This window comes from Drosophila biarmipes, chromosome 2R, assembly GCF_025231255.1.
Source record: "Drosophila biarmipes strain raj3 chromosome 2R, RU_DBia_V1.1, whole genome shotgun sequence".
NCBI lineage: Eukaryota > Metazoa > Arthropoda > Insecta > Diptera > Drosophilidae > Drosophila > Drosophila biarmipes.
In genome coordinates, this window is record NC_066615.1 from 20,255,993 (window position 1) to 20,283,635 (window position 27,643).

Genomic DNA, 27,643 nt, shown 5'->3' on the forward strand with positions numbered 1-27,643 from the left:
TATAAGTTTCTGGCGCGATGAAGCGACGACGCTCATTAGCATTTTGTTGGTTAAGCTCACACTTTACCGCTCACCGTATATACATACACACTACATGTGTGTTTTTTTAATTAAATTTTTGTGCAAATTTCATATTCATATTCTCCGGATTTCTCTCCTGCAGGCGACAATCCGGCAGCCATGTATCACGGCCATGTGGGCGGCTCCACGAAGACAATGCAGTCCCAGCTGCATATGATTATGATAATCATTGCCAGCGGCTATCGGATATTCCACACGAGTGTATATATGAAGATCGTGTAGATGGGCTAGGCGCTGGCGGCCCCAGGAGAGCATTTGTAACTACGGCATCGGCGGGATCTGCCGGATCTGCATGGCTATGCAGCCCCACGGAGCCCCTGACCTAACATTAGATACTTCTACCCCCAATACTTGCTAGCGGCATCCCCGAGATACATACGTACTACCCATACACCCTAAGCCTAGGCCAAACTATCAGAAAAGCGAATCAAACTTAAGACCCTATCTCTCTCTCCTTATATAGCATACAGGTGTGCATGTATTATAGTATACAACACTCCCCTTTTTTATGTGTGTTATGTACGTGTGTCCGTGTGTGTTTCTTTAATGTATAAGTGTCAAACGTAACCACACATGTATTATATAAAGGTTAACTTTGCAGACTATTAAGGCGACCTTAAAAATCAAAAGAGAGCCCTTTCAAGGATCCCAAAAAATCAAAAACCAGTAAGCCCGTAGTTCGGATCCTGGAAGTGCTGGCGAGCTCAATATTAAGAACTGACGTGCATTTCCAATATAGAATTCACATTTTTACAAGTCCCCGTCTACGATTAAGAACTTAGTTTCGGCCCCACACAAGACACTCAATCATTTCCAAACTGATTTATGCTGCATTGTACAGACAACCACTTAACTGATTAAAATGGATTTAGCTAAAGGAATTCGGTTCTACTCGGGCCACTGCTCTTCGACGAAACTTTCGGAATTAAGCTGTAAATAAATTATTTGTTAAACTAAAATACATAAATAAACTATTACGTTTAAGCGTGGCCATTGGTTATTTGCAGATTGCGTGCAAACAAATTTAGGAGTGCTGCCGGAGCAAAAGTCTTTGGATAAGCTTGGCAACATTTGGCAAGAAGTTGTTAATCAAAATGGGATAAACCGAAAACAAGAAGCGAACAGAGTAATCAAAATAAACTAATTGTCTAACATAAGGGATATCTAGCAATTTTTAATTAGTGGACATAACTTTTAACTGTCTTAGCAATGTGCAAGTGCAAGGAAAACCATTGGCAAAAAATGTTGATTGAGAGGAGATTGAGCCAGGGAAGGCTTCCAATGATTGTGTGTAAATATCGATTTGTGCAGCTGCAGAGATTATTTCTAGTCCTTAAGTCTGTGTAGTTAAATGTAACGAAAATTACCAAACCAAAATGAAAAACAAAACAAGAGAACCATCATGGGAAAACTGAACAAATAAAACATAATAAAATTATGCAAAATACAAAAACCAGCCACTTGGAGTCTTGATTAATGCGGCAAGTCGGAGTGCTGCTCTTGGGTTCTTTATTTTTAAAGCAATTTCAGAGTGGCATCTGGAGAGCAGCGCAGTTCATTTCATCGCCGGCTCCTTGACTCGGCTTTCTTCTCGGGACTCGAGTTAATAAAACCAAATTGTGTGTCGACAATGACGAGAGATGAAAACGGCGATGACGTTGCTACAAGGCCATGGAGCCGGAGATGAAGATGAAGTTGATGGCCCCACTAGCCGCGACACTTGATGCCTGTCCTTCGCCTCAGATTTCTGCAATGCATCCTCCAGTAACTCACTCCTTCAATCTCTTACACCCTCAGCCAAAAAGCAACATGAGTGGCTCAGGCGAAGCCGGGGAAATCCTGCTAATTAAGTTTAAAATTGCCCCAATTTCGACCACAGAAAGTTCCCCCTCAATGGAACTTTGATTCGTTGCTAATTTCATTTCAGTTGAATTGCGAAACCCGCTTTTAATAGAGTGCAGATTAGCTGTTCGAAACTTGGCTTAAATAATGGAGGAGCGCTGCAGAGCTGCATCCCAGGCATCGGATGGTTATGCCAACCGCATTCGGAAGAGGAGCACAAGCAAAGCTCCTCGGCCACAAACTCGCACACAAAAAGCAAACACAGACAGAAGCACACTGAAACCAAAAGCAGATTGGGCCAGGAGTGTTTGTGGATGTGCCAATGGCCAAGAGGCAAATAACAGCAGAGCAACCAGAAGCGGCAACAAAAGTTGCCGCAACACAACAGGCAACAGTTTCTGCATACGGCCATAAACACGCCCTCAAATATATTGTTATTATGTGTTATATCAAAAGCCACTCGTGAGGGGCCCTGGGAGGGGCGGGGCACTCGCTGCAGGCGGCCAAATAGGAAAGCCAAGTCAGCAAGCACATATCCACGGGGAGTTGTCGGAGCCGCAGAAAAAACCAGGCATTCAGAGCTTGTTCTCTCACTCGGCGGATGGTATAAAGTGGGCTAATGAAATGAAATTCAGGAAGCCAATTCGAGGGGTCCTATTATGATATTTTTAAAGTAAAGGCAATCTATCTCAGAGATACCAAGGTTACATCATTTGAAATCAAATAATTAAGAGCCAGGAAGCCATTTTTAGAGGGTCTTAAGTATCATGATATTTTTAAGGTAAAGGTAAAGTATCTCATAGACGCAAGCTAATCAAATTAAATTTACAAGCTCCTATTTCAATATATTTTTTTATTATTAAAGGTAAAGTATCTCACAGATGTGAATTAATAACAATTGCATACAAAATGTAACAGTCGAAACTAAATAATAATTAGTGCAGTAATTGTACAAAGAACATTAAAGCTGTATGAACAAAAGTATATATTTCAAATAAAATAATTATTACAAAATACTAATTAATTTAGTAGTGGTGCAGTATTAAGTTTCAAATGTCAATGTATACATTTCACATCAAATAATTAAAATAAAAGCAAATGTGCAATGTTCGGTAAAAACATTTATTAGAAGGGTATTACTTTACAATGTTACAACTATATTTGCCGCCTAAAATGTATTTGAATTCAATATTTATCCAAAGTAAAATTACATTTTTAAATTTTTTTCAACCTGCTTGCTGCTAACTCTCAGTAGCATGTGCAATTATCAAGCTGCACAGCAAGAAGTGGTACTTCGCAGACCCCTTGAAAAAGCCAATTTGGTAATGCAAATCTGGGCCATTGTCTGCCACTAATTCCTTGTGGCATTAAATATACATACGCCGCCGGCTGGGCCTTCATTAAGTCATTCTCGGCCAGTGAATGGACCAGTGAGCAGCAATGGCCAAAAGGCCAAAAGGCAGGCCAAGTGAGGCGTGAAAATTCGGCCATGTCAACGCATAATGCGCCGAAGGACTCCGAACGAACATCCCGAAAACGGGGCCGGGGGGAAATTTAACAAATGCAAAACGCATTATAAGTGTATTTATGTGCAGGGGCATGTGGCCATAGAGATGGGTAAGGGGATATGAATGTGTTGGCTCTTCTTGGTCAAATGCGCACACACAATGCGCATACGCCATGTAAGCCCATGTTGGCTGGCATTGTGTCAGCGAGTGAATGGCAATGCGACAGTGAGTGTGAATGTGAGTGCGGCGATGCCAGGTCCTGATGCCTGTCATAAAAATTCCAATTTAGTTTCCAATTGCTTGACTTAAAGTGCTCCGTCCGTCTGTCGTCCCCTGTGTGCGAGTGTGCGATGGCACTTCATAATAAACTTAACGACGCACAATTATGCTACAAGTTGGCAGTTTGGGAGTGGCGGACGAGGCAGCCCCCACGAATGCAAAGCACAGCAATTTCCGAGGGCGTTACTCATACGCCCCTTGGCCGCTTTACATTTAGACGCGTCTTGTAATTCAAAATGACAGACACGTACCTCCGTTGAAGTTGAGGCCCTCTACCAATGGTTTTATTATCGCCGCCCATCGCCTCCCCAGGAATCCCCTCCAGAAATCGATAGCCATTGTGAGTGTGTGCGGATGAGAGTTGAAAGTGGCAGACGAAGGGCCTTTCCAGAGCCATCACCATTCATTAGGGCATTAGTTTTGAGTGCATGGAGCACACTCCAACTCCTGATCCCTGTATGGTGGCCTAGTCCCCTGGCAGATTCTTAAATCGATGCCACATTTCATCAAGCTGCTTGACCACAATTGAGAGTTTTTCACCCAGCTTGGACCGCAACTTTATTGATTAGAGAATTTATTCGAATTGCTGCAAAGCCCTAAATTGGTAATTCAGCAATGAAATTGTAATTGAGTTGTGGCTTGGAGAAAAACTAAACTCAGAAAAACGCAGACCTTTCGCAGCACTTTAAAGCCTTCATTAATATTAAAGAATATTCCGTTTGGCTTTCAAAAATCTTGCCTTATTTCAGCCTTGTTTGATGCTTCACCTTGCAATCAAATCAAATCATAAATGGCTCGAAAGCCTCTTAAAGCAGCAGCTTACTGAATGCCCAATTACCGAAACTTTTACCGGCTGGCTAAAAGCACTTTAAGTTAACATCCCAGCCATTAAGTCAAGGTCGCATTTGCCGCTTTTGTGTGGGCATAATGGAAAGCAATTATTTGGCCAACTTCTTACACGTGCACACAAACACAAACGGAATACTAAGCACACACAGTCCCTGTGAAGGACCTGCCTCCGATTAATCGAACCCGATTTAATATAGGTGGGCAAATACAATCATCACCTAGATAGGACAATTGCGAAAAACAAGGGGCTCTTCAGACAGACATAGAAATGGGAAAGGCACTGCGGAGAAATGGTGGATAAACAGGAAAATGAAAAGAAAATATAATAATCTTGTCCAACGAATTGATATCAATTTCCTACAGACAAATTTCCAAAGAATTTTTGTTAGGACCTTAGGTTATAATATTCTTGGAAGAGATTACTTTGGAATCTTATCCCAGGGCTTCAAGTTGAAGTAAACAAATGAAATTGGTAATTATAGAGAAATCTCTTTCAACAAAACCCTTTCTTCACCTTTTTCTTGACTTTCAGTAGTAATCGGGTTGAAAATGGAGTTGATGTAATAAGAAGCTATATTTTATATATATAACGCAATCCATAAGTGAGAAAAATAACTACGATTTGAAAGCAATTAAAAAATTTACTTCTTAAGCACCTAAAAGTATGCAATGATTAGAAAATTGTCGTGATTCATTGCAATTTTGAGTTATATACATTGATGCATACTTTTAGGCACTTAACAAAATAACATTTAAGAGTGATTTTAAAACCTGGTGATTTTTTGGCACTCCGTTTAATTTATTTTATATAGATACCACTATTTTTTCTAGAGTGTGACAGACAGGGCGAGCTTTGGTCATCTCCAGTGTCCCTCGATGGCCATCGTCAGATGCTCGGAGCGTGGCCATATTCGAACTCATTACCACACACGCAGATGAGTCTTATTTGCGCTTAGCATTCCCCACGCAAAACTCTTTCATGTAATGAGGGCCAATTAGGCCAGGCTTACAAGTGCAGGCGGCCAAAACTGAAGCACTGGTGGGTATGGATTTTTGTGGGAGCGCCGGGCATCTGTTGCCGACATATTGAATTGTTATTGTTATGTTGCAGTTTTGTTGCCAATTACTTGGGCATGTTTGGCCCCTCGCTCCTGCCTTGCGACTGAATCTGTTTGGTTCCATACTTCTCAGCGTTTGTTTGGTGAGCTGGAGGCAATTATTGTGACAGGACATGGCCTGTTGCATGTTTGGCTGGAGGAAAAAAGCGGAGAAAGCATGCAGTATTCAGAGGGCGAGCAGCATGCACTGAAAAAAACATTTCTAGGCCAGAAGCATTCAAATTAATATCAATTAACAGAACACTTGAAATTATATCAAACAAAAAATGTTTTTATAGTACCCTACGAACGCCCTTAATTGAAAAACCCCCTTAAACCCTTTTTGTTTGCCAATTTCAATGAAAGGCTGGTATTTTTTCAAGTGTCCTTGAAAGTATGCTAAACAAATATATACATATTTTTTGCTCCTGCCCGCCGGTCTGTTTGTGGCCTATAAACAAGTTGTGCGGCAGAAGCGGCAGGCTTTAAAAATAAATTAAACGCCATAAAACAAAAGGATTAGCTGGATGGCATGTCCGCAAAAACGGGAGACAGGGGTCAAGGGGCAAGGGTTCTGCCCGGCAAGGGCGGCCGTAAACAAAGCGTGGCAATGACAAAACTTAACCCTAAGCAAAAGACAATAAAAGCACTTAAAGCGAGGGCCCCCGTCCACGGGAACAAAGGGACACAGCTACAGATACAGCTCGGCTACAGATACACATGTGTACATATGTAGGCCATAAGGAATGGCCGCAATGACCCGGCTAAACATAAACAAAAACGCAAAATGGCGCAAACATGCCACAAGGCGGGGCAGGGTAGCAAGTGTGGCGCACACGAGAGATATGAACTAGAAATAAACAAATATCTCGTGTTCGGGCGGGGGAACAACCTACCATCTCCCGTTTGCTGTGGAATTAGTTGGCAATGATAAAGATAAGTAACGTGAAATATGCGGCCCTCGCAATGTGTTTTCCACCCAACGCAAGCGCCATTGAATTTTCCCGGCTCGCTTTTCCTTTCTGTCGCCATATTTGCCCTGCCAAAAGGGAAGACAGCATACAATTTTATGACGCTGATTTCTCTTGCCCAGCTTTTCTCGGGAAAAATACATTTGCATAGAAAGAACATAAACGCTGCTCGAGAAACTATGGAAATGTCCTCCGGGAATTCCACATTATTCGGCTTGGAAAGGGCGTTTTGCCACCCGATAAACAACATTTTAATTAAATTGCCCAATCGAAAGTTCTCTATTTGCGAAAGGCTTAAATTAAATATGAAATCAAGTGTGTGCACAGTGCAGATTTCCCTCGCCCATCAATCAAACGTCCTTCCCAAATGCCAGGCAATTGTGCGGAAAACAAATAGATAAATTCATTTGCCAAATGCATGCGCAAAAATGCAGGGTTCGAAGTTTGAATAATTGAAATGCAATCAGCCTCGAGAGTATCAACTGTGAAATACCCCCGAAAAATGAGTACATAAATTAATTTAGATATCCTGGCTGTTGACAAAAGAAAGTCCTGTTCTGGCCAAGTGTCACTAACTCGACTCAATTTGCAGCTCATCAAATATAAAAACTGTGAAGGCAAGGCTTGGGTTTTCCTCGTCTTGGTTGTAAGTTGTGAATAATTTAATAAGTCTCTCTCACTGGCAACTCAATTGGATTAAAGCCAGCTTCGGCCGAGGGCCAGGAGCAGGGACAGGCACATGACACTTGCATGTGCAATTTACATGGCCCGAAACGTGCTGATTCGGCTGCCGCATCTTGACCCGGCTCAGTGTCGAGCGATTGCAGTTGCAGTTGCAGTTGCAGTTGCCGTTGCCGTTGCAGTTGCTAATTGGCCAACACTTTGGCGCCGAGAGATACTCGTATCTGTGCGCTTCCAATGCATTGATTTCGCACACGCAACTCTGGTAATGGTAATGCTGCCCGGGCATGGTGATGTGCGGTTTTCCCAGCATCAACAGATTTTCCATTTCGGGTTATTTGTCATGCACGGCGCCACCTTATCGTTGTTGTGCGCCCCTGCTGCATGTCATCGTGATGCATGTATGGCATCCCATATGCATACAGCACCCAGATTGTTGCCACGCCCTGTGGCGCTGCACATTATGAATTGTGTGTTAGTTAAATTGCCATTACGGGCCAAATCGTATTCCCCGCCCGGCAATGTAAATTCATGTGGATATGCGTGAGCGATAAAGGGATGAGTGTTTTGCTAACAAATATTTCAAATGTTTCAATATTTATTTAAATAATTCGTTTTGTTTGTACAACCACAGGAATAAATATTTTATTTGGCATCTTTTTGAAATAATAAGATAATGCCGATTCTTAGCGAGTATTGCTTAAATACATTATTTCAAAATTCAATCAATTATATTTTTATAAGTATATTGCATCTTTAGTTGTATATTTACATTACATAAATTAAACCATAAATTATGGTCAACATTAAAATTTACATTCCAATATTTTATTAAAAAACATTAGGCCTTGTTACCTTTTTATTACTTGTTTAAAAACATATTCCCACAAGTAAAGAAATTTTTTTTTAGATTATAATTTAGTGGCTATAAAAATTAATGTATAAGTAATGTATGTAAATATATAATTTGTAAAGTACACTTTAAGAAGTAATTTTTTGAGGCACAGGAATAGTACGTGTTCAACCATAAACTTATTTTCTTCCAGTTTGTTGATATATCAAATATTTATATTTAAGTGGCTTTTTCTTGTCATCTCTAATTTGGCTAAGCATAATCACCGTGACCAAGACTGAGGTGCTTTATTTGTTTGGCAGGACAGGAAAGGACAGTTGCCGACTCCGCCCAGACTCATTAGGCAACTGCTGTTTGACATTAGGAAATAAATTATTACGACTTCTGACCTGCCTGATGGGCTTCCTAAACGCTGGCCACGACAATGCTCAGAGTCGGCCGTAAGTCAGGGAATCAATTTTATAATAATTCCCAGCGATGGCAAATCATAATGCAATTTCCGATATTGACATTCCCAGACTTCTAGCTGGCTGGCTGGGTGACTTTGTTTGCCATCTGTTTGTGCTGTTTGTGCCATTTCCCGGGGAAACTTGAGTTTCGGGTCGGTTTATGCATGTGGCAACACCCGAAATTTCCAGAGTTCCTCAAGCGCCGGGCGAACAAACACACTCTGGCAGTGACTTTCCGAACCGAGTTACCAAGCCATCGAGTGCTCGCCACATGGCAAATAATCAAATCTGCACTTGGCGCTGTGCGGATGCATCGCAAATCCAATTTCAAAGATGGCTATACAAATGCACATATTTGCTTGTGGCTTTTCCCGGCAATTGCAGCAGCCTTTCATCTGTGCGGAGTGCCATTATATTATCTCGGGAATTATCTGCAGTTTGGCCCCGAGCACTGCCCAATTGCAACGGCTGGAGGCATTAACGAACAAGAAATCCCCTGCTTAGCTCAAAGTGAAACTTAAATAGAATCCACCCATGCCTGGATTGTTTCAAATTCCCATGATTTTTTGTTTATTTTCTGTTCCGGACTCTGCTGGCTGGGTTGACAAACAGCAAGCTGGGGAGAGATATTCTGACAATTTCTGTAGCATACTTACGGACGCACTAACAAGCACTGCGTGCCAGCAAACAAAAAGTAAAATTGCTCCCCACAACAAAGGACCTGCAGGATGCGAGTGTGAGTGAGTGCGCCGCTGTATGGGTGTGCTCCAAATAGCTGCTCAAGTATTTCCAGACACGCTGCACACACACAGTACCCGGGGAGTGTACACAGGATATGAGGGATATGGCGCTCCGCACCGCCTTGCGCTGCAGATCCTGCGAGGCAAAACATAAACCCAGACTCAGTCGCAGGCCCAGACCCTTATTCCCGACCAAGATTGAGATGCTTCTGGGCCCCGGCAGATATTGTTGGCCCGGCCAATAGCGATGGCTTGGGGTGTGTCAGCGGTTAAACTGCTAAACGCTTTTTGGCACCTTAACAAGGAAAACAGCTGCAGCGGCAGCAGACAAACAAAATATTGTTACACGAAAAATTGCTGGCAAATAGAAAAAAGCGCATAAAAAGCACAATAAAAAGTAAAGTTTCCCAGAGCTCTCCTCTATTTTTTTTTCTGGGCCCAGCCAAAATATGTTATTCGGGTGAAAGTGGTCGTAAAAAATTGGGAAAATGAACTGTAAGTGTTGTGCCATGAATTTTTTTACGAATAGAGGAAATTCGGGCTGCATAAAGAGGCGGTCGTAAAAGTACCAAAATTGCTTCATATTTTTAATTTCTTTTATGGGCTTATAATGTGATCAGTTGTTATATGGAAAATGTATAATAATATCCGTAAGATACAACTTATTAAGAGCTATAACACTACTTTAAGCACTAAAAGTAGAGGAAATTCTTTGTGAATATTTTCCTTCCACGGCATTTCTCTTACTTTTAGTACAAATATAAATACCTTCAGCCTGGCACAGGACTTATGTCCTTCGGGATTTTTCCCGTTGTCAGGTTAAATCCAAGTTTATCATCTCCTGCCCCGGGTTTTTTCCCTTTTCTTTGTTCCAACTTTTGTCTCAGCCAACTTTTATTTTTGGCCCAGACACGTGTTGTGCACAGCGGTTCGTTCAACCAGTACACTCCATGCATTAAATTTGCAAATTACTTTAATTGTGCGTTAAAGCGTTAATGAGGGGATCAGGGGATCAGGGGGATGTACCCACACGGATATGAGTTGTGGAGCCGGGGGCCAGTGTCCTTCGTCCAGCGTCCTGGCAACGACCCACATTCGTGACCCGGCAACTGACCACGCCGCTATCCGCAACTATCCACACCAAAAACCATGATTGATAACATCTCCAGGACACTCGCAAACACGTGGCCACCGTGCGTGTGTGGACGGAAAAAGTGGCACACAGGGAAAAATATAACAAATTAATTTTCCCCTTTCTTGCCAGATTAATTCACAAACTTTAATCAACACCTATTATGAGCACTGCTCGCTGAGCAGTTACGCAGTAAAACTTGCTTAATTTGAAAAAATAGGGATATCAGTAGAGAGTTTAAAATAAAAATATTCCCCTTTTTTAAAGCCGGACTATAAAAAGGTATATTTATATCTTTTAGATTAAGGAAAATCTGCATTAAGCCCAAGTAAACCTTAAGAATATCAAATACTCTTAAATCCACAAAGTTTCAATTGGAAAATATTCTGAAAATTATAAGTTTCTATGAATGATGGTTATTTGGTATAGGTTTTCGCAAGGGTCTTAAGACCATTTAATTCTCTGTGATTTAGAAAATTCTTCATATGTTTTCAGTAGGTGTTCTCATCTTTCAAGATTTATTTTATAAATATATTACATTGCCCAGTTATTTTCTGTCCTTTTTTTTAGTATTTGAACCACATACACTGCTCTTCCAGTGCAATAATGAAAATCGCCGTCACTTGCGTTGGTCGGCGATGGCTGGCTGGCGTGGATGATGGCGGCCACCGCGCTCGTTGGGCGCTGTCCCCTTATCGCAGCACTTAAAATTGCACTGCCATGTGTCAGGAGCCAGTCCAAGCCGAGAGCAGACCAGCCCTGATTCGGGGCCAGACCGACACGTGTAGCTGCCCGCTTATATCAGCATCCCATTCCGAGTCCCAACCCATCCCGACCCATCGCTTCATCCCATCCCGCTGGCAGTGCATTCATTGTGAGCTGCGTTTTGCTTTCTGGCACCTTTTGGGCGGGACGTGCGGGAGCAACGTAATTATTATTGCATGCGGTGCCTGCTGCTGGCGGCAGATATTCATATTTAATATGTCGACCGTCACCGCAGCTTAAAGCAATCGCCGACCAGCCGCCAAGGTCCGGACTCGCATGCGGAGCCGCATCAGGCTCACGTCAGGCGGCACATCAGAAGAAAAAGCATTTCATGCAATTTGCACTTTCGAGTGGCGTGAAAAATCTCGGGCACAAAAAAGGGAACAAAGCGGCATTCCTGGCTCTTGGTTTCTGGTACCCGAGTCCGGAATCCTGGCCCCTGGCTCCTGGTGCAGAAGGAAATGAGCCTGAAGCTCGCTGGGGATTTCAGCTTGGACTGCCGCCTGCACTGGAGCATAAAAAACAATGCGGCTGGCTGAGTGTAATAAAAACTAAGTAGCTTACAGGCTCATTGCCCTGCCCCCAGGAGCTGCACTTGGAGAAATGTGAGCTGGATTTTTGGAAAATATGTTTATATTGTTAGAAAAACTGTTTAGCTGCACTCGGACAAATAATACTAGAATTGAATATTTTTTTATATTTTCATTTATTGAAATGGTCCTTATAAACATTAATTATATCAATGAAAAAAGGTATCAATGAATTCTTGGATCAATGAATAATCTAAGCAATGAGTCATCGAATTCTTGCCAGATGCTAAAACAACTTGCTTGCGTAAGGATCTCAAGAATCTGCACCCTTTACCCAGAATTCTAGCCCTTATAATTACCGAGACCTTTAATGAAAGAAAAAGGTTTGCAATTCTCACTTGAAATCTTGAAATTACCTCTGGTTAGTGCTGTTTCTCTCAGTGCAGCCCCTTCAAGTCGAGCTTTTGGCTGCGAGGCAACATTATGCAAAACTCAGGCCCGCCGTCTGTCTTCTGGCCTGCTGTTGGTGTAGCTGCTTACTTAACGTTTGTGTGGGCGTGATTGTTTTACATGCTGCAACATGGCCGTGTCGCCAGAGCCGCCCCCTCATCCAGCCCCCTCCTAACAGATATCCCCAAAAAAATGGCCCACACTTCCCCTGCTTCACGCTCTGCGGCACGGTGAGAATGTGTCTCTAATAACCTAACGTGCTGCTCGCATTAAATATGCTAATTTTTACAGTGAACACATTCCCGGGCAATGCCAGCAGGAGGCCAGTGGGGGTGTCACCTTCGCCGGCCCACCTGGCCCCCGCCCTTGCACCTGCCAGCATTTATAGTTCTCCTTCAGCACCATCGCCATCATCATCAGGCGTATTATTTGCCACAACAGGCAGCCGCACGCATATTAAATGCGAGATGATGTTGTAGCTGCCATGTTGCTCCCGTTGACATTTAGCGGCTACAACAAATGGCTCGGCGGTCTGGGGATTGGTCCTTGGCGAGGTGCTGGAAAGGGGGAAATGGGGAAAAGGGGACAGAGGGACAGAGGAAAATTCGGGAAAACACAGTGCGCCACCGCCTCACCGAAATTGAGAGAAATTACGCTGCAAATTCCACGAGAAAAATTATAAACATTTTTTTGCGCTGCGACAAGATTTTTGCTTACGCTCATTTGTTGGTCTTGCCCCCATGGTTGGCCAGGAGCTCAAATGGGTATCCATTATTCTACACTCCAAAACCTGCAGCAAGGTCATGGTAATATATATTTATATATATTTTATATTATAATAGAAAGTAATTAGTAATTAGATTTCAAAATGTATTTACAACCATTTTTTGATCCTCTCAATCTTGAGTTCAGCTTATTATTTCAGAAAATTTAATATCAAGGTAAAGAGTGTTTTATAAATATTTCAACTTTTTTTTATATCCCTCACAATCATATCTAAATTAAAAATATCTTCCCTTGAATCTCTCATGCATTTGCTTATAACAACACACGAGAAATTCCCCTTTTACTCTGCCGAATTTGCAACTGTAATCAAACTAACTGGCTGTACACTTAATTCTCGTTGGCAAAATAAACATAATATTAAATCTCCGGCAATTTGAAGTAAATTGCAGGGTATGCGAGTCCTTGGAACATCACTCGCCCCCTTAAATTGCCGCTGTTTTTTGGCCACGTTGTCGTCGCCGAAGTTGTTTGTTGATTTTGTTTTGCGCGCTTGTTTTTATGCCAGAAATATTCAAATTATGCCAGGCCAAAGGTTGTGGGCTGTGCCACGCCCACCAGCCCGACGACCCCTCAGCAGCTCCGCACAACTTTTGCCTCGGTGGCTGACATCATTGTCAGTGAATTAAAAACGTCATAGGGGCTTATTTAAATAAATTATAAGCACATGCAGCAGGGACTGCGATGAGGCGGTGGAAAGCAGGTGGAAAACAGGTGAGTGGCCCGGCAGCCTGGGCGCTTTCAATAAAGGTAAATAATTCATCACATAAGTGGGGCTTATTAGCCAAAACTCGCTCTTAAGACATTAGAAAGCCATGTGGGAAGCAACAGCCGGCACCGCTGGAATTCACAAGTTCCACCGACCTGGCCTTGGAATTGGAATTCCTAAAGGAAATTAACAAAGCTGGCTGCCACTTTCTCCTTTCGCCACTCTGCGCTCTCCATTCGGGCTCTATACACTGTATCTTGTGTATATAGTATATACATCTTCTTGGCCCCGGGCCGCTTGTCAAACTTTGGAAGGCAAACGAAACAAAATTACCCCGTACCTGCAAGGCCACCTCGGTTCGAATGGCATAAGAATACGAATGAGAGTACGAATTCGAAGCGGAATCCGAGTGAGAACAACAAATGCCAGCGTTTCGCTTTCCATTTCCATTTGCCTGCTGCTTTTGGCCTGGCTTTTATTTCAATTGCTGCGGCGGTTCAGTCGGGCGGAGTTAACATTTAAAGTGCCAATAATCGCAGCCGAAAATGCGAACGAAATGCAGAACGTGCCTCCGACGAGGTCTGCAGGTGGCTGCGTGCTTATCGCCCTGCACTCGCCTGTTGAGCCCTTTTCAGGATTCAGGACTCAGGATGCACCCGGCCAGCAGGGATACAGACTGCGGATATCCACACTGGAAGAAATACTTAGCACTTTGGATTGCATAGTTGGTGTTGAGTAAAATTAGATAGTTAGCAAAGGTAAGATTTCTAAAATCATTTCTAATATTTCTAAAAAGAAGGATGGAATAGTCCAACAAACAAAATCCTTATCAAGTAAATGGTAAAAATGTTAGGTATGGTGCTGGATTATTTTTAAGAATTTTCTGGAACCCTTAATAGGCTTATACTTGTTTATAAAAGGTTCTTAAGAATGTTTTTTATTAGGTCTACAAATTATATTTTTTAAAAGATTATATTGTGTGTTATGAAGCAATAGAAATGAACTTACAAAAATTAAATAACTGTGTTTTACTGGCTTCCCCAGCAGAAAAAAATTTAAAAAATAATAAAAATATTAAATAATAAAAAATCGTGTAAGTATTAAATACTAAGCGTTGGTTAGGATATATATTATATTTTTAAGTTGAATTACTTTCAGTGATTTTTTTATTTTTAAAAGTAACAATAGTATAAAATATAATATATGGACGGATCGTAACTATATTTTCATTTCCTAATATAAAAACTTTAAAATGCATACATTTTATAAAAGATTTCTTCTTTTTTGGCTTCTTTAAAAATTTATAAATTAAAATATAAATAAGTAAAGTGGTAGTTAAAAGTAAATAAATAAATTTGGAATGTTACAAAAGGGCACAAAGAAATTTATATTTAAAAGCTTGCTTCCAACTGTGTGCTCTATTTCCCGCAGTGCAGTGGTAAGTGCGGGGAAAATATGCAATGCAGCTGGCGCCAAACAATGGGGAAAGTGAAAGTAACGCCCCATTGTTATCCGACCGACAGGATGAGCTTGGCGTAGACTTCTTCAGCTTCTTCAGCTTTCTACTGCCGCAGCCCTGCAGCTTCTTTCGCATCCCGCACAATTGCAAAAAGATAAACTTGGCCAGAGACAGGCAGAGAAAAGGGCCAAAAGGGAGGTGCTGCTTCAGTCGTTTGTTGGTGAAAGGCAAATCTCACAACAATTTGGGTCAAACAAGCAAATTGCATTCTGTTTAGTGGCTCGTTGTTGCTCCCTTTTCCCTTTTACTTTCTCCGGTCCTTTCCCCACTTTTCTCTGCATTTGTGGGTGCAATTGGTTCGGCTCCCATGGGACTGCGATTTGCATTGGGAGTGGCAAATATTTGCCCAAAACCAGGGAAAAATGGGTTTAACTGCCGCTTAAGATTTATCTGCAGTCGCTCATTAAATTGCACAACGCCTTCGCAGCACAAGCTGCGGGCGTGGCAGCGAGGAAAGCGTGGAAAGCGGAAAACGCCGCCAGACGACAGCTGGCAACTTATGCAAATTTCCCATGCAATTGAGACGAAGTCCTCGCGCACTTGAGCGTGTATGAGTGCCGGGGCTGGGGTGTGTGTGTGTGTAATGTAGTGGTAATGCAGTTGCCAAAGGACCCTAAACGACGGGAGCAAAGGATGAAAGTCAGATCGAATGTAAATTGCTTTTAAAGCTGAAGGAGCCCTGACTGCGAAATGTTTAAATAACGAACTTGACGCAAATCCGCGACAGCATATGGGGTTGATGAGATTCCGATCGATCGGAAATCAATTTGATATCAGGAGCAGTGCATTTAAATCCGATTTTCTTCAAAACTTTAACAAGCGTGGTGGCAAAGTGACTTTTGGATCAATAAATGAATTATTATTAAGGAGGAAATCAGCATGAAAATACATTATATAAAAGCAATTTCAATAAGACAAGAAAAACATGTTGTTATGCCTTTTTCACTTTAAAGTTCTTTAACGAAAGATTCCAGAAGACGTACATTTTGAAATGCCTGAAACTCCCTCTCCTTGCACAAATATTTAGACTCAATTTGTTCCGCGAGCTATTCAAGCCATTTATAAAGACGAAATGCCCGTGAAATGGATGCCGGCAAATTGTTACCGTAGCTCTTTGAAAACCCAGTAATCAGGTGAAATTGCTTGCCGCTCTCCGCCAAAAGTACATCTATATATAAATTTCCCACCAAATCAAACTATATCACCTTGTCAAAGCGCTGCGCAGTGGAGCATTTAATCTTTTCAAAATATACGAAACACGATGCCGTGCAATAAGATATCACACACAACCAGTAGAGGTTTTGAGAAAATTTAATCAACGCACTTGGCGAAAAACACGGCAAACAAAGGCAACAATGAAAGGCAACTTATGTGGCACTCACACTCCAACTCACACTCGGCCTCGCAGGTGGATCCATTTAAAAATGCTTAGCAAACAGACACCCACACAAGAGCCGACAAAGAGTGGGTAAGGATCCACACACACACACTCACATCCTGTGAAGACGACGAGTCAAAGTCATTTGATATTTTTTAGCATTAAGGTTGTTTTCTCTTCGTTCCTGTGCGCTTTTCAATAAGTTCTCCTCTCTCTTTGATGGAAAATTGTAACGACACTCGCAGACGTACGAAAGAGGTCAAAATAGTAGTGAACGAGACTGAAAGAATTTGAAACGGAATTTCAAATGAGTTCTTTAAATACGCTAATGTAAAATCTGCCGAAATTTAAAACCACTTAAAAGTATGCAATGGAAATTCCAAATGGGAAATCCGATTCGCAAAGAAGATGCCCTATTTTTATAGCATACTTTTGAGCTCACACTTAAGTTATTTTAAAAGTTACAGGGAAAATTTGATTAAATACGATACGAGAGTACCAATTTGTTAAATTAATCTTAAATTAACTATCGTAATATAGTGGCATTTTCGTTGAAAAGCTTGTTCAAAATCCGCTTTTATTATAATTGTTGACCGCATCTGTAGCTCCCATCACATGGCGACAGAAACAACAATTTTCTTGTTAACTCGGAGCCCCAACACCTGCGATGTCAATGTCGCTGATGTGGTAAGCACCTTACAAGACGAACCCGCTGCGACCGCAGAATCAGCAATGACATCAAACGTGGCACGGAAAAGGGGAAATAAAATGGGAAAGAGGAAACCCCAAGCTGTGGAAATTTTATGTGCCCCGGCAATCGGGAATCGAAATGGCATCGAGTGCGAGGCAACACATTCTGTCATTTTTCCCACCTGAATAGCGGGCGCGGGAAATCTATTGGAAATTTAGACAAATCTGCCAAAGAGCTTAATGATGTCAATGACATGCTCAGCCGAAAACAACGAAACGTGTATTGGGGGCGTATTACGAAAGGGGAGGGCAACTTTCCAGGTGAGTCACGTACATAATTAGCCATTCGGCACGTGGCCAAACGTGGAAACTACCTGTGGCAGCGACACACGAATCGGAAAAGCCACTTTGTTGGCTTTTGCGATTACCCAAGCAGGGGCCTTATCCGTGCAGCAGCAACAGCAAGAGCAGCAGCAGCAACTGTTGCATCATCGCGGCAACATGCGACTCCCGGTTGATTGGCTTCGTTTCATACAGTTGCCAATCAGAATTTAATGGCCAAGGAATTGCGGGCGATCTGATATGCTGATCAATCACTGGAAAACAAATGTTTTCAAATATATTATTGAAACATATATATGATATTTAAATAATAACATTTTATATACATGTAAACCATACTATAAAATTTCTTAGTTAGGATCTTATATTCATTAATTCAAATAGATATTTTATAAGTTATATTTTTTATTTTTGCCTTTATTAATACATGAAATACATTTTAACTTGGTATTTAACATTAAATGCAGTTCAAATAAGTTAGTTTTGTAAACTATACCTAAACAATCATTCCTATGGAAGAAGTGTAGGCCCCAGTTGAACAAGAAAATCCCTCAGTTTTTTCTCCACTTTAATTACATTTTTTTCCGTGTTCCCTGGCTGCAGCTTGAGCGGATGATTGGGCCTGCCATGCCCCGCTGAGTGGTGGCCCAGTGGCTCTTGCAGCACCCACTGCCACCGCCCCGCCCCCTGTCCGGACACTCGCACCGCCCGTCCGCTTGCGTTCAACATGCTAATTACTTAAGGCGACAGTCAAGAGTGGCCCCCAAAAGGGGGAGTGGCGGGCAGCAAAAGCCCATGCCGAATGCAGAGCAGACAAAATGGCGATGAGGATAAGCCTCGCGGGGGGCCTCGACTTGCGAGTCAACTGCACAGCTTGACTGCAGGAGCAGGAGCAGTAGGATCAAGGGGAGGGCCATGAAAGGCACACAATGCCCGTATAAAGTCGGCTTGAGATGTGCAGATTATCCTATGTAGGCACTTAACATGACGCAGGCGAGGGCCAGACAACTCCCGGCTAGCATTTACAGCTCCAGTGGCAGTCCAAAGTCCCCAGCACCAAGTCGCTGGCTCCAAGTCCCTGGCCAAATGGGCCAAGTCAAGTGAGCCCGCATTAGGGCAGATGAGCAGGCGAGCGAAGCCAACTTGCCGCATGTGGCAGCCTAAGTTGCACAGGGAAAATATGTTATACTAAACTACGAAATACTTAAAGGGTGCCGAAATAAATATTTGAGGTAAATACTATAAATAAATCCTACAAAAAAATGTAAAGAAATAATACCTAAAATTTAAACAATAATTTTTGAAACTTTGTCACAAGTAAGGATTTTCTTTTAGATATTTTATCTGATGTGTATTTTTTAACATTTTTATTCATTTCATAGATTTGCCTAATTTAAAGACCATATTTTTAACAAAGATAGATATTTTATCTTGTATTTCTTGGTAAACAGGACGTCCTTACAATGTCCTTTTTAATTATAAATTTAGGTTTATTCTCGGGGTTTTTTTTTTCTTGAGTGTACCATAATGTTGAGCTCTTTGCCTCCTTTGCTCCGCAGGATGGCGGAAGCATAATAAATAAGCAAGTGTGCAAGCGGAAATATTAAGCAGTGGTTGGGGATGCAGCTCGCCACACAACCGCTGCGCCACAATGAGCAGAAAGAAACTCATTTCGCCTGTCACGACTTGAACCCCGACATTTGGCCAAGCCGCATTTGCAGCACTTGCAACTTGCAGCAATGCCCAGATCCACAGACGCACAAATGCACACGCCGATGCCCAGATGCTGCTGCCGGTGCACTCTTCTGTGGATGCCCCGCCTGATTGCTAAGAAAAATCGAGATAGAATACCCAAGGACAGGGACAGGAAGTCCCCGTGGATATGGATATATAGAAAATAGTGGTGGGGCGGGCAAGCGAGACTGACAGGCGGAAGTGCTCATTGTTGCACTGCCAATGGCCTAAGTCAGAGATACTGCTCATAATTCACAGGCCGCATGACGCAATGTCAACATTTGGCTTCCGCCAGGGAAGTTGGGAAAAATGGGATAGAAAAGTTTCCTTCTCGAGGTTGAAATATATACTCTCTTGATGAACCTATTGGTATTTAAAATATTTAAATAACTTAAGCCTATTTCTATATAATTTAATAGAAGTCAGTGATAGAAAATGGATAGTAACCAAACTAGATTTTTTGGCTGGCCAACTCCAGTGTAGTTTATCTTTTCAAATTGCTCTATGAATTTTATATTACATAGCATCGTATAAATTATCATTTCAAGGCCTCATTTCAATGGGCTCTTATGTATAAGTAAGAAATCATTTTTTTCCTCAAGGCCCAACATATTTTTTATAAAAGAACACCCCCAACACATAGTTCCATAGTCATGCTAATTGCATTCAAATTCCATCAGGGTATTGACCATTCAGCAGGGCAAAAGATTAATAAAGCCCGGACATTTGTTGCTGGCACTTTATGCTCCAATTAGTAGCTTCCGACAACGTCTCAGAATTCGGATTCGGACACCGATAAGGGTACGTTAAGTTGAGGGGAAAGGAAGGGAAAAGAGCGGGAGAAAGCCCTTCTTTTGTGGCATTCTGTGAAAACGGAAATCAAATAATATTTTCATACTGATTTATGAATCTATTTGCAAAGGCAACACAACGGGCCACCGGCCCTGGCCATTTGCATGTGATTCATGCTCTGAAAACCATGAATGATTATATTTACCAGCCCCGGCTGTGAAATCCAAGACTCTCCGCCGGCACAAAAATATAAATGACTTTGGTTTGGTTAGGCTTGGTTTGGACCCCCGGCTAGCTGGGAGTTTATAACTAGCATCAGATTATGGGGACGACTTCAAGGCCCCCGGGGACCAGGAGCACTCCTTGTGGCCCCCTTCACGAAATCCTTTTCGGTTTCAATATTTATTTGTGGCCTCAGCTGGCATTTCACAGGCCGGGTGGCCATGCAAATTGTTTTCTAGCCCGACATTAAGTTGTCAGACTCGGACTGCCAGAGATTGTGTCGGGCTCTCGAAGTTTACTTACAGATTGCACTTATTGATGGCCACTTGATTCCGGCATCTTAAGTGCATTAAAATTAAACCAGTAGTGAATATGTATTTTTCTTTCATTTAGTTTCTGCCCGCTCGCCCAAATGAATATTATTTATTGGTCTAATAAAATATGCATATAGAATTTGTGCGCTTCAAAATTTATATTTAATCTGGCTACCAATATTAAACATTTCGTGTTCGGTTTGTTTAGAAAAATAAATATAGATATAGATAAATATAAAATTGACTAGCAAAAGTCTACTGTATCTCTATTAAAACACATTAAAATAATTATGAGCTCTATCGCGTCGGATAATTGGCACAATAAAAATTATTTCGTCGGTCCTTTTCACCTGAACAACTGGCAAATCAAACAAGTTTCAAGTGAGTAACTATTGCAAATATTTATGTGAATGCACGCCCGGGGAAATGTCACCGACACGTGTAGAAAGGAGCAGATTTTGAATCCGACACGGAGCACTAAAAGTGCAAAATGAACCGGTCCGAAGGACAGGGACACAAGTGGCAAGTGAACAGTGAAATGTTAGGCAAAAAGGGAGTGGGGTAAGGGAGAAAGCTTGTGAAATACAACTGCATTCCACACACTAACTGTCGCCATTTGTTATTGCTTCTTAGATGCTCCTACTCAGACCGGAGACGACCAACGAAGGGAGACGCACCAAGTGGAGTAGCAAGTTGAGACGCATCATAGTACACAGGAAAAGTAAATGCATATTGGCACTAGAATAGAATTTAAATTGATAAATACATAGAGAGTTAGAAAGATAGATAGATATATAGATAGATAGATATATAGATAGATAAAGATATATATGGATAGATATAGTGATAAATAGATAGATAGATAAATAGATAGATAGATAAATAGATAGATATATAGATAGGAAGATAGAAAGCGAGAAAGATAGAAAGATAGAAAGATAGATAGAAAGATAGAAAGATAGAAAGATAGAAAGATAGAAAGATAGAAAGATAGAAAGATAGAAAGATAGAAAGATAGAAAGATAGAAAGATAGAGAGATAGATAGATAGATAGATAGATAGATAGATAGATAGATAGATAGATAGATAGATAAATAGATAGATAGATAGATAGATAGATAGATAGATAGATAGATAGATATATAGATAGATAAATAGATAGATAGATAGATAGATAGATAGATAGATAGATAGATAGATAGAAAGATAGAAAGATAGAAAGATAGAAAGATAGAAAGATAGAAAGATAGAAAGATAGAAAGATAGATAGATAGATAGATAGATAGATAGATAGATAGATAGATAGATAGATAGATAGATAGATAGATAGATAGATAGATAGATAGATAGATAGATAGATAGATAGATAGATAGATAGAAAAATAGAAAGATAGAAAGATAGAAAGATAGAAAGATAGAAAGATAGAAAGATAGAAAGATACAAAGATACAAAGATAGAAAGATAGAAAGATAGAAAGATAGAAAGATAGAAATATAGAAAGATAGAAAGATAGAAAGATACAAAGATACAAAGATACAAAGATACAAAGATAGAAAGATAGAAAGATAGAAAGATAGAAAGATAGAAAGATAGAAAGATAGAAAGATAGAAAGATAGAAAGATAGAAAGATAGAAAGATAGAAAGATAGAAAGATAGAAAGATAGAAAGATAGAAAGATAGAAAGATAGAAAGATAGAAAGATAGAAAGATAGAAAGATAGAAAGATAGAAAGATAGAAAGATAGATAGATAGATAGATAGATAGATAGATAGATAGATAGATAGATAGATAGATAGATAGATAGATAGATAGATAGATAGATAGATAGATAGATAAATAGATAGATAGATAGATAGATAGATAGATAGATAGATAGATAGATAGATAGATAGAAAGATAGAAAGATAGAAAGATAGAAAGATAGAAAGATAGAAAGATAGAAAGATAGAAAGATAGAAAGATAGAAAGATAGATAGATAGAAAGATAGAAAGATTGAAAGATAGAAAGATAGAAAGATAGAAAGATAGAAAGATAGAAAGATAGAAAGATAGAAAGATAGATAGATAGATAGATAGATAGATAGATAGATAGATAGATAGATAGATAGATAGATAGATAGATAGATAGAAAGATAGAAAGATAGAAAGATAGAAAGATAGAAAGATAGAAAGATAGAAAGATAGAAAGATAGAAAGATAGAAAGATAGAAAGATAGAAAGATAGAAAGATAGATAGATAGATAGGTAGATAGATAGATAGATAGATAGATAGATAGAAAGAAAGATAGGAAGATAGAAAGATAGAAAGATAGAAAGATAGATAGATAGATATATAGATAGATAGATAGATAGATAGATAGATAGAGAGATAGGAAGGTAGAAAGATAGAAATATAGATAGATAGAAAGATAGATAATATTAAGTGCCAATATGCATTTAATTTTCCTGTGTACTATGAAAGATAGAAAAATAGAAGGATAGAAAGATAGAAGAATAGATACATTGATATATAGATATATAAAATAGCAGTTGGAATTTTCGGCTTAGTATTTCAGACATTTATTGTTCCCAGTATTTGTTGGAATAAAACTATGATTTCAAATTAGATCTACACCCATTTGCCGTGATATTTTCCTCTCTGCATCCGGTTCACGCACATTGCATCAAATAGTGTGCTGTGGAAAGAAAGGCAAGAGCTTCAGCACGTGTCGGGACTTAGGAGCCAGCTTCCCGCCCCGTGTCCTGCAGCCATGGCAACTCCCTCAATTGTTGTCCGGCTCATATATGCTCCAGTGCCCCGAATCCCCCAACAAACCCCTCCGCATAAACAATCGCATTTATGTGCATTTTATTTTGATTTTCTATGCCACGCAGAACGGGGGCAAAGTAGCTAATAGAAACTTTCTGAATTCTATAGTGAATTCATGGAAGCGAGCTTGCCGAGCACAGATTTTAATTTATAAATTTAAACTTATGGGAAAAAAGTCTTTGAGCGTTCTTCATTATAGGCAAACGAAAATAGCTGACTAAAGTTTTAAAAGGGGTTAAAGTGGGCGAGAACTATTGAACTGCACTAGTTATAGGTAAAATTGAATGAGTTTTTCTCGAAAAATCAATGTTTAAATTAGAAACTTACCTATTTATCCTATTTATTTGAAAGGGGCTTCAACGGGTTTTCCCAAAAGCAATCACTAGGAATGCCAAACCGGGGCTGTCTTTAAAAAGGCATTACTTAAAACAAAGCCATCTCGCATATACTTTATTAGTTTATTTCTGCCACTTTAGCCGAGCAGCTGATGAAGATATATACACAGCATATTCTTTATCATTTAGAATGCGATTCTGGTCGGCAGTGGACAGGACAATAAATACTAATAGCCAAAATAGCCGGGAACACATAAAGCATAGCAGAGGAAAGTAATTCCCACTAGAAGGACGAGTAATAATCAACATCAAATTGCCTCGTTTCGAGTTCCAGTTCCAATTTGGGGCTGCTTTTCTCTTTTTTTATTTTTGGGTCTCCTCGGCTTGGGTTTCGTTTTCGGTTTCATTTTCGGTTCCAGTGCAAAGACTCACTCAAGTTCATTTATTTTTATTGTTTTCGGAGCTTTCGGCGACAATTTATGGGCCAGCGGAATACAAAGATATTTATGTTGCTGCGACTTGTTCGTATAAAACGGCGAAACTTATGTATATGGCCAGTCGGAACTTTGTTTTATTTATAATATATATATTTTTATACTTTCTCGAATGGAAAGTCCACGGGGAGAGAGAGTAAAACGGAGTGAAAGGCAGAAGGAAAGCGGAAAAATCTACGTAGAACGTACTATACATTCAATGAGAGGCGAAGAACGAATAATTTACTTTTCTTTTTCACCGGCTAAGCATCCAGCATTCTATCTTATTTTGCACTAAATTTTAACAGGATTTAGCCCCGTCGCTCTTTGCTGTCAACTGCTAACAAGCGGCAAAGACGTCGGAGGTTTTGACCAGCCGAGCGATTCAAGCCAAGCCAGAGTCCGTGGTAAGGGGGGGTCCACTCGAGGGTGGAGGCGATGGGGGGCTGGAGGTGGGCGTGGGGCGTGGCATCGTGTCCATGGCGAATGAGTTTTGTCGCAAATCCGCTTACGTCCACACCGCCGCAACGAAAATTGTGATGGCGCTTCTGATGGAGATGACGATGACGACAGCCATGATGATGATGGCGACGATGATGATGATGGGCCACGGCCTTCAGTCCACCCCTTACTCCCCTCGAAACCCCTCACCAGCACTTCCACCCCATTCCCACCCACCGTTGTAGTCATTTTAACTGGCACATAAATAAATTCCATAAATCTTTTGCACTTTAACGCTTCTGCTTTAAGCCAAGTCAAGTCTGGTCTCAGATGCGATGTGGGTTTGCGGAAAGGGCGGAATAGGAGGATTATTCCTGCACATGGTAAGGTATTTATACACTCTGAAATATGCTCCACATTCCCAAAACCAACTGCCTTGGTGGTCAGCAAAGTGGAAATATTTTTCGATTACAAATTATACGCATAAAGCCAGAATCTTCATAAAACAAAAATAAAACCTTTTTGAATCTAAAAGATTTGAAAAACAAATATATTTTAAACGACTTTTTATAGAGGATACATGTTCCTTAATGTTAACCAAACAGTCAGTAACAAAAAAACTTTTGAAAAAGCAAGTATCAAGTATACATGGGTATTATGGGCAAATATACATTTTTCAGAACCCAAAAATTTCAGTATTTACACTTAGAAAATCGAAAACAATGGCAGTCTTGAGCACTCCAGAAATAGATTGCATTATAAGAGAGCTGACATCCCTAAATGGCAATAACTGCACACTCGCAGAGGACCTTATCGAGAGACTCATTCAGGATACTCGCAATGTGATCAAGTGCCAGCCCATGCTCCTAAAACTAGAGGCTCCCGTAAAAATCTGCGGCGATATCCATGGTCAGTTTACGGATCTCCTGCGCATTTTTCAGGCTTGTGGGTTTCCCCCCAAGGCGAACTACTTGTTTCTCGGGGACTACGTGGATCGGGGTAAGCAATCCCTGGAAACTATCTGCCTGATGTTCGCCTACAAGGTCAGGTATCCCGTGAACTTCTTCCTGCTCCGCGGAAATCACGAGTGCGCCAGCATAAATAGGATTTACGGATTTTACGACGAGGTCAAAAGAAGGCACTCGGTTCGTTTGTGGCGGAGATTCACGGATTGCTTCGACTGGCTGCCAGTGGCCGCGGTGGTTGGCGAACGGATCTTCTGCTGTCACGGTGGTCTAGGTCCATCTCTCCGGAGGCTGGAGCAGATCTGCGAGCTCCGGCGACCCACGGATGTCCCGGACGAGGGCATCCTGTGCGACCTCCTGTGGGCGGATCTCAATCACACCTCCGAGGGGTGGGGCTTCAACGATCGCGGGGTCAGCTTCACCTTCGACGAACTAATTGTGCGGAGTTTCCTGAAAGCCCATGACCTAGACTTGATGGTTCGTGCCCACGAGGTCGTGGAGGATGGCTACGAGTTCTTTGCCAACCGCCATCTGGTCACCATCTTTTCGGCCCCGAACTATTGCGGTCTCATGAACAATGCCGGCGGAGTGATGAGTGTCAGCGAGGAACTGACGTGCTCCTTTGTCATCATTCAGCCGAGTCATAAATGCCAAGTTGTCAAAGAAAAAGATACGTGATTTTCTTAAATGTGTGCATTTTCAATGTATTCTGTGATGTATTACATAAATGCAATAAAAATGGCTTCTTGCACCAAACGCATGTACATCAAAAATATAAATTTCAAGACTAAATTAAACTCTAGTAATTGGTATTTTAAATATAATTTTTTATTTCATCCTGTAAACATCCTTTTTGTTTACTTTTTGAGATTTCTATTTTAAAGAAAATATTCAATGCAGCATGAGCAGCTTCAATTTTATATCTAAATGCTGTCAAAGCTTCCAAATGCATAAATATACAATGAATTAAGTAAAGGGACTGCGAATTAAATGGCATTTGAGTTTGTATCTTATTTGAGTATGTACTCATGGCCAATTCCGTGTTGACTTACTCAAGTGCCTGTCCGTTGGTCCAAAGGTCAAAGGTGAGGTCGGTCCTCCACTTCCCTGATGGAATTGCCAGCCGAATCTCCTGCCGAGTGGAGTGGGTCAGTGTCACCTGGCCGGCGGACTGACAGGTGACTTCGGCACGCTTGTTTCGCCATTTCATTTGAAGCTCGTTGCTGTCCTGCTCGGCCAAATGAATTTTACATGGCGTATAAGTTGGCCCGACTGCCAGATTGTGATGCTGATTCCGACTCCGATTCTGATTCGGATGCTGATTTGCTGATGAGGAGGCCTTCTGCAGCTTAACCTCCGGTCCGATGGATGTCGTGTCTCGAGCATGGGACAACATTTATTTGATCTGGCAAAAGTCACAAGGCAAACAGAGTGTGTGTGTGTGTGGGACTTGGACTTGGACTGGCTGCTCAGTGTTGCATACGAAAGTATCTCCGTCTGGCTGCAGCACGCTCGAATAATTTAATGCAGCCCCGCCCCCGTGCCGCCCCGGAATACCCAGGATTCTCAGGATCCTTGGCATTTGGGATGCACACAGCATGCCATTTGACTGCAATTTAATGCTCTCTCCCGAACAGTTTACTCGTCCTGCTGGTCCTGTCCTGTTCCAACTGCTGCCATTTCATGTTTTGCAAAATGACAAATCACATTTATTTATTTTGTGTAAGCCAGCTAAGCTTAAATATGCTGTCCTGTGACAGTTGGATTCTCTCGGCTGAGAACTGGCAGAGCAGCCGGTTTTCGGTTGGCAATCTGAAGGGTTAAGTCGCAGCCATAATCGAATCTGGAAGAAGCTGTTTTGGCAAGTCTTGGGGAACCCCACTGCTAAATTAGCCCCAGAGAGACAGT

General features: G+C 41.2%; 2 protein-coding genes across 3 annotated transcripts in view; both read left to right on the forward strand.

Annotated features, from left to right (window-relative positions):
• The window catches only part of LOC108022996 (uncharacterized), a 37,062-nt gene extending 35,525 nt beyond the window's left edge, over positions 1 to 1,537 (forward strand). For both annotated transcript variants that reach the window (XM_017092225.3, XM_050888135.1), the window contains exon 7: positions 164 to 1,537. In XM_017092225.3, coding sequence (XP_016947714.1) covers positions 164 to 303 — 140 coding nt within the window. In that variant the 3' untranslated portion in view covers positions 304 to 1,537. The remainder of the gene's footprint in view (positions 1 to 163) is intronic.
• Positions 1,538 to 25,390: 23,853 nt separating this feature from the next.
• LOC108022243 (serine/threonine-protein phosphatase PP-Y) lies at positions 25,391 to 26,537 on the forward strand. The gene has a single exon (XM_017091101.2). It carries the CDS (start codon positions 25,493 to 25,495, stop codon positions 26,411 to 26,413), a length of 921 nt encoding a protein of 306 aa, XP_016946590.1. The 5' UTR covers positions 25,391 to 25,492; the 3' UTR covers positions 26,414 to 26,537.
• Positions 26,538 to 27,643: the final 1,106 nt, after the last annotated feature.

What these genes read in the sequence shown, in the direction of transcription:
- LOC108022243 (XM_017091101.2), top strand. Translation starts at nt 25,493, where the DNA reads ATGGCAGTCTTGAGCACTCCAGAAATAGATTGCATTATAAGAGAGCTG.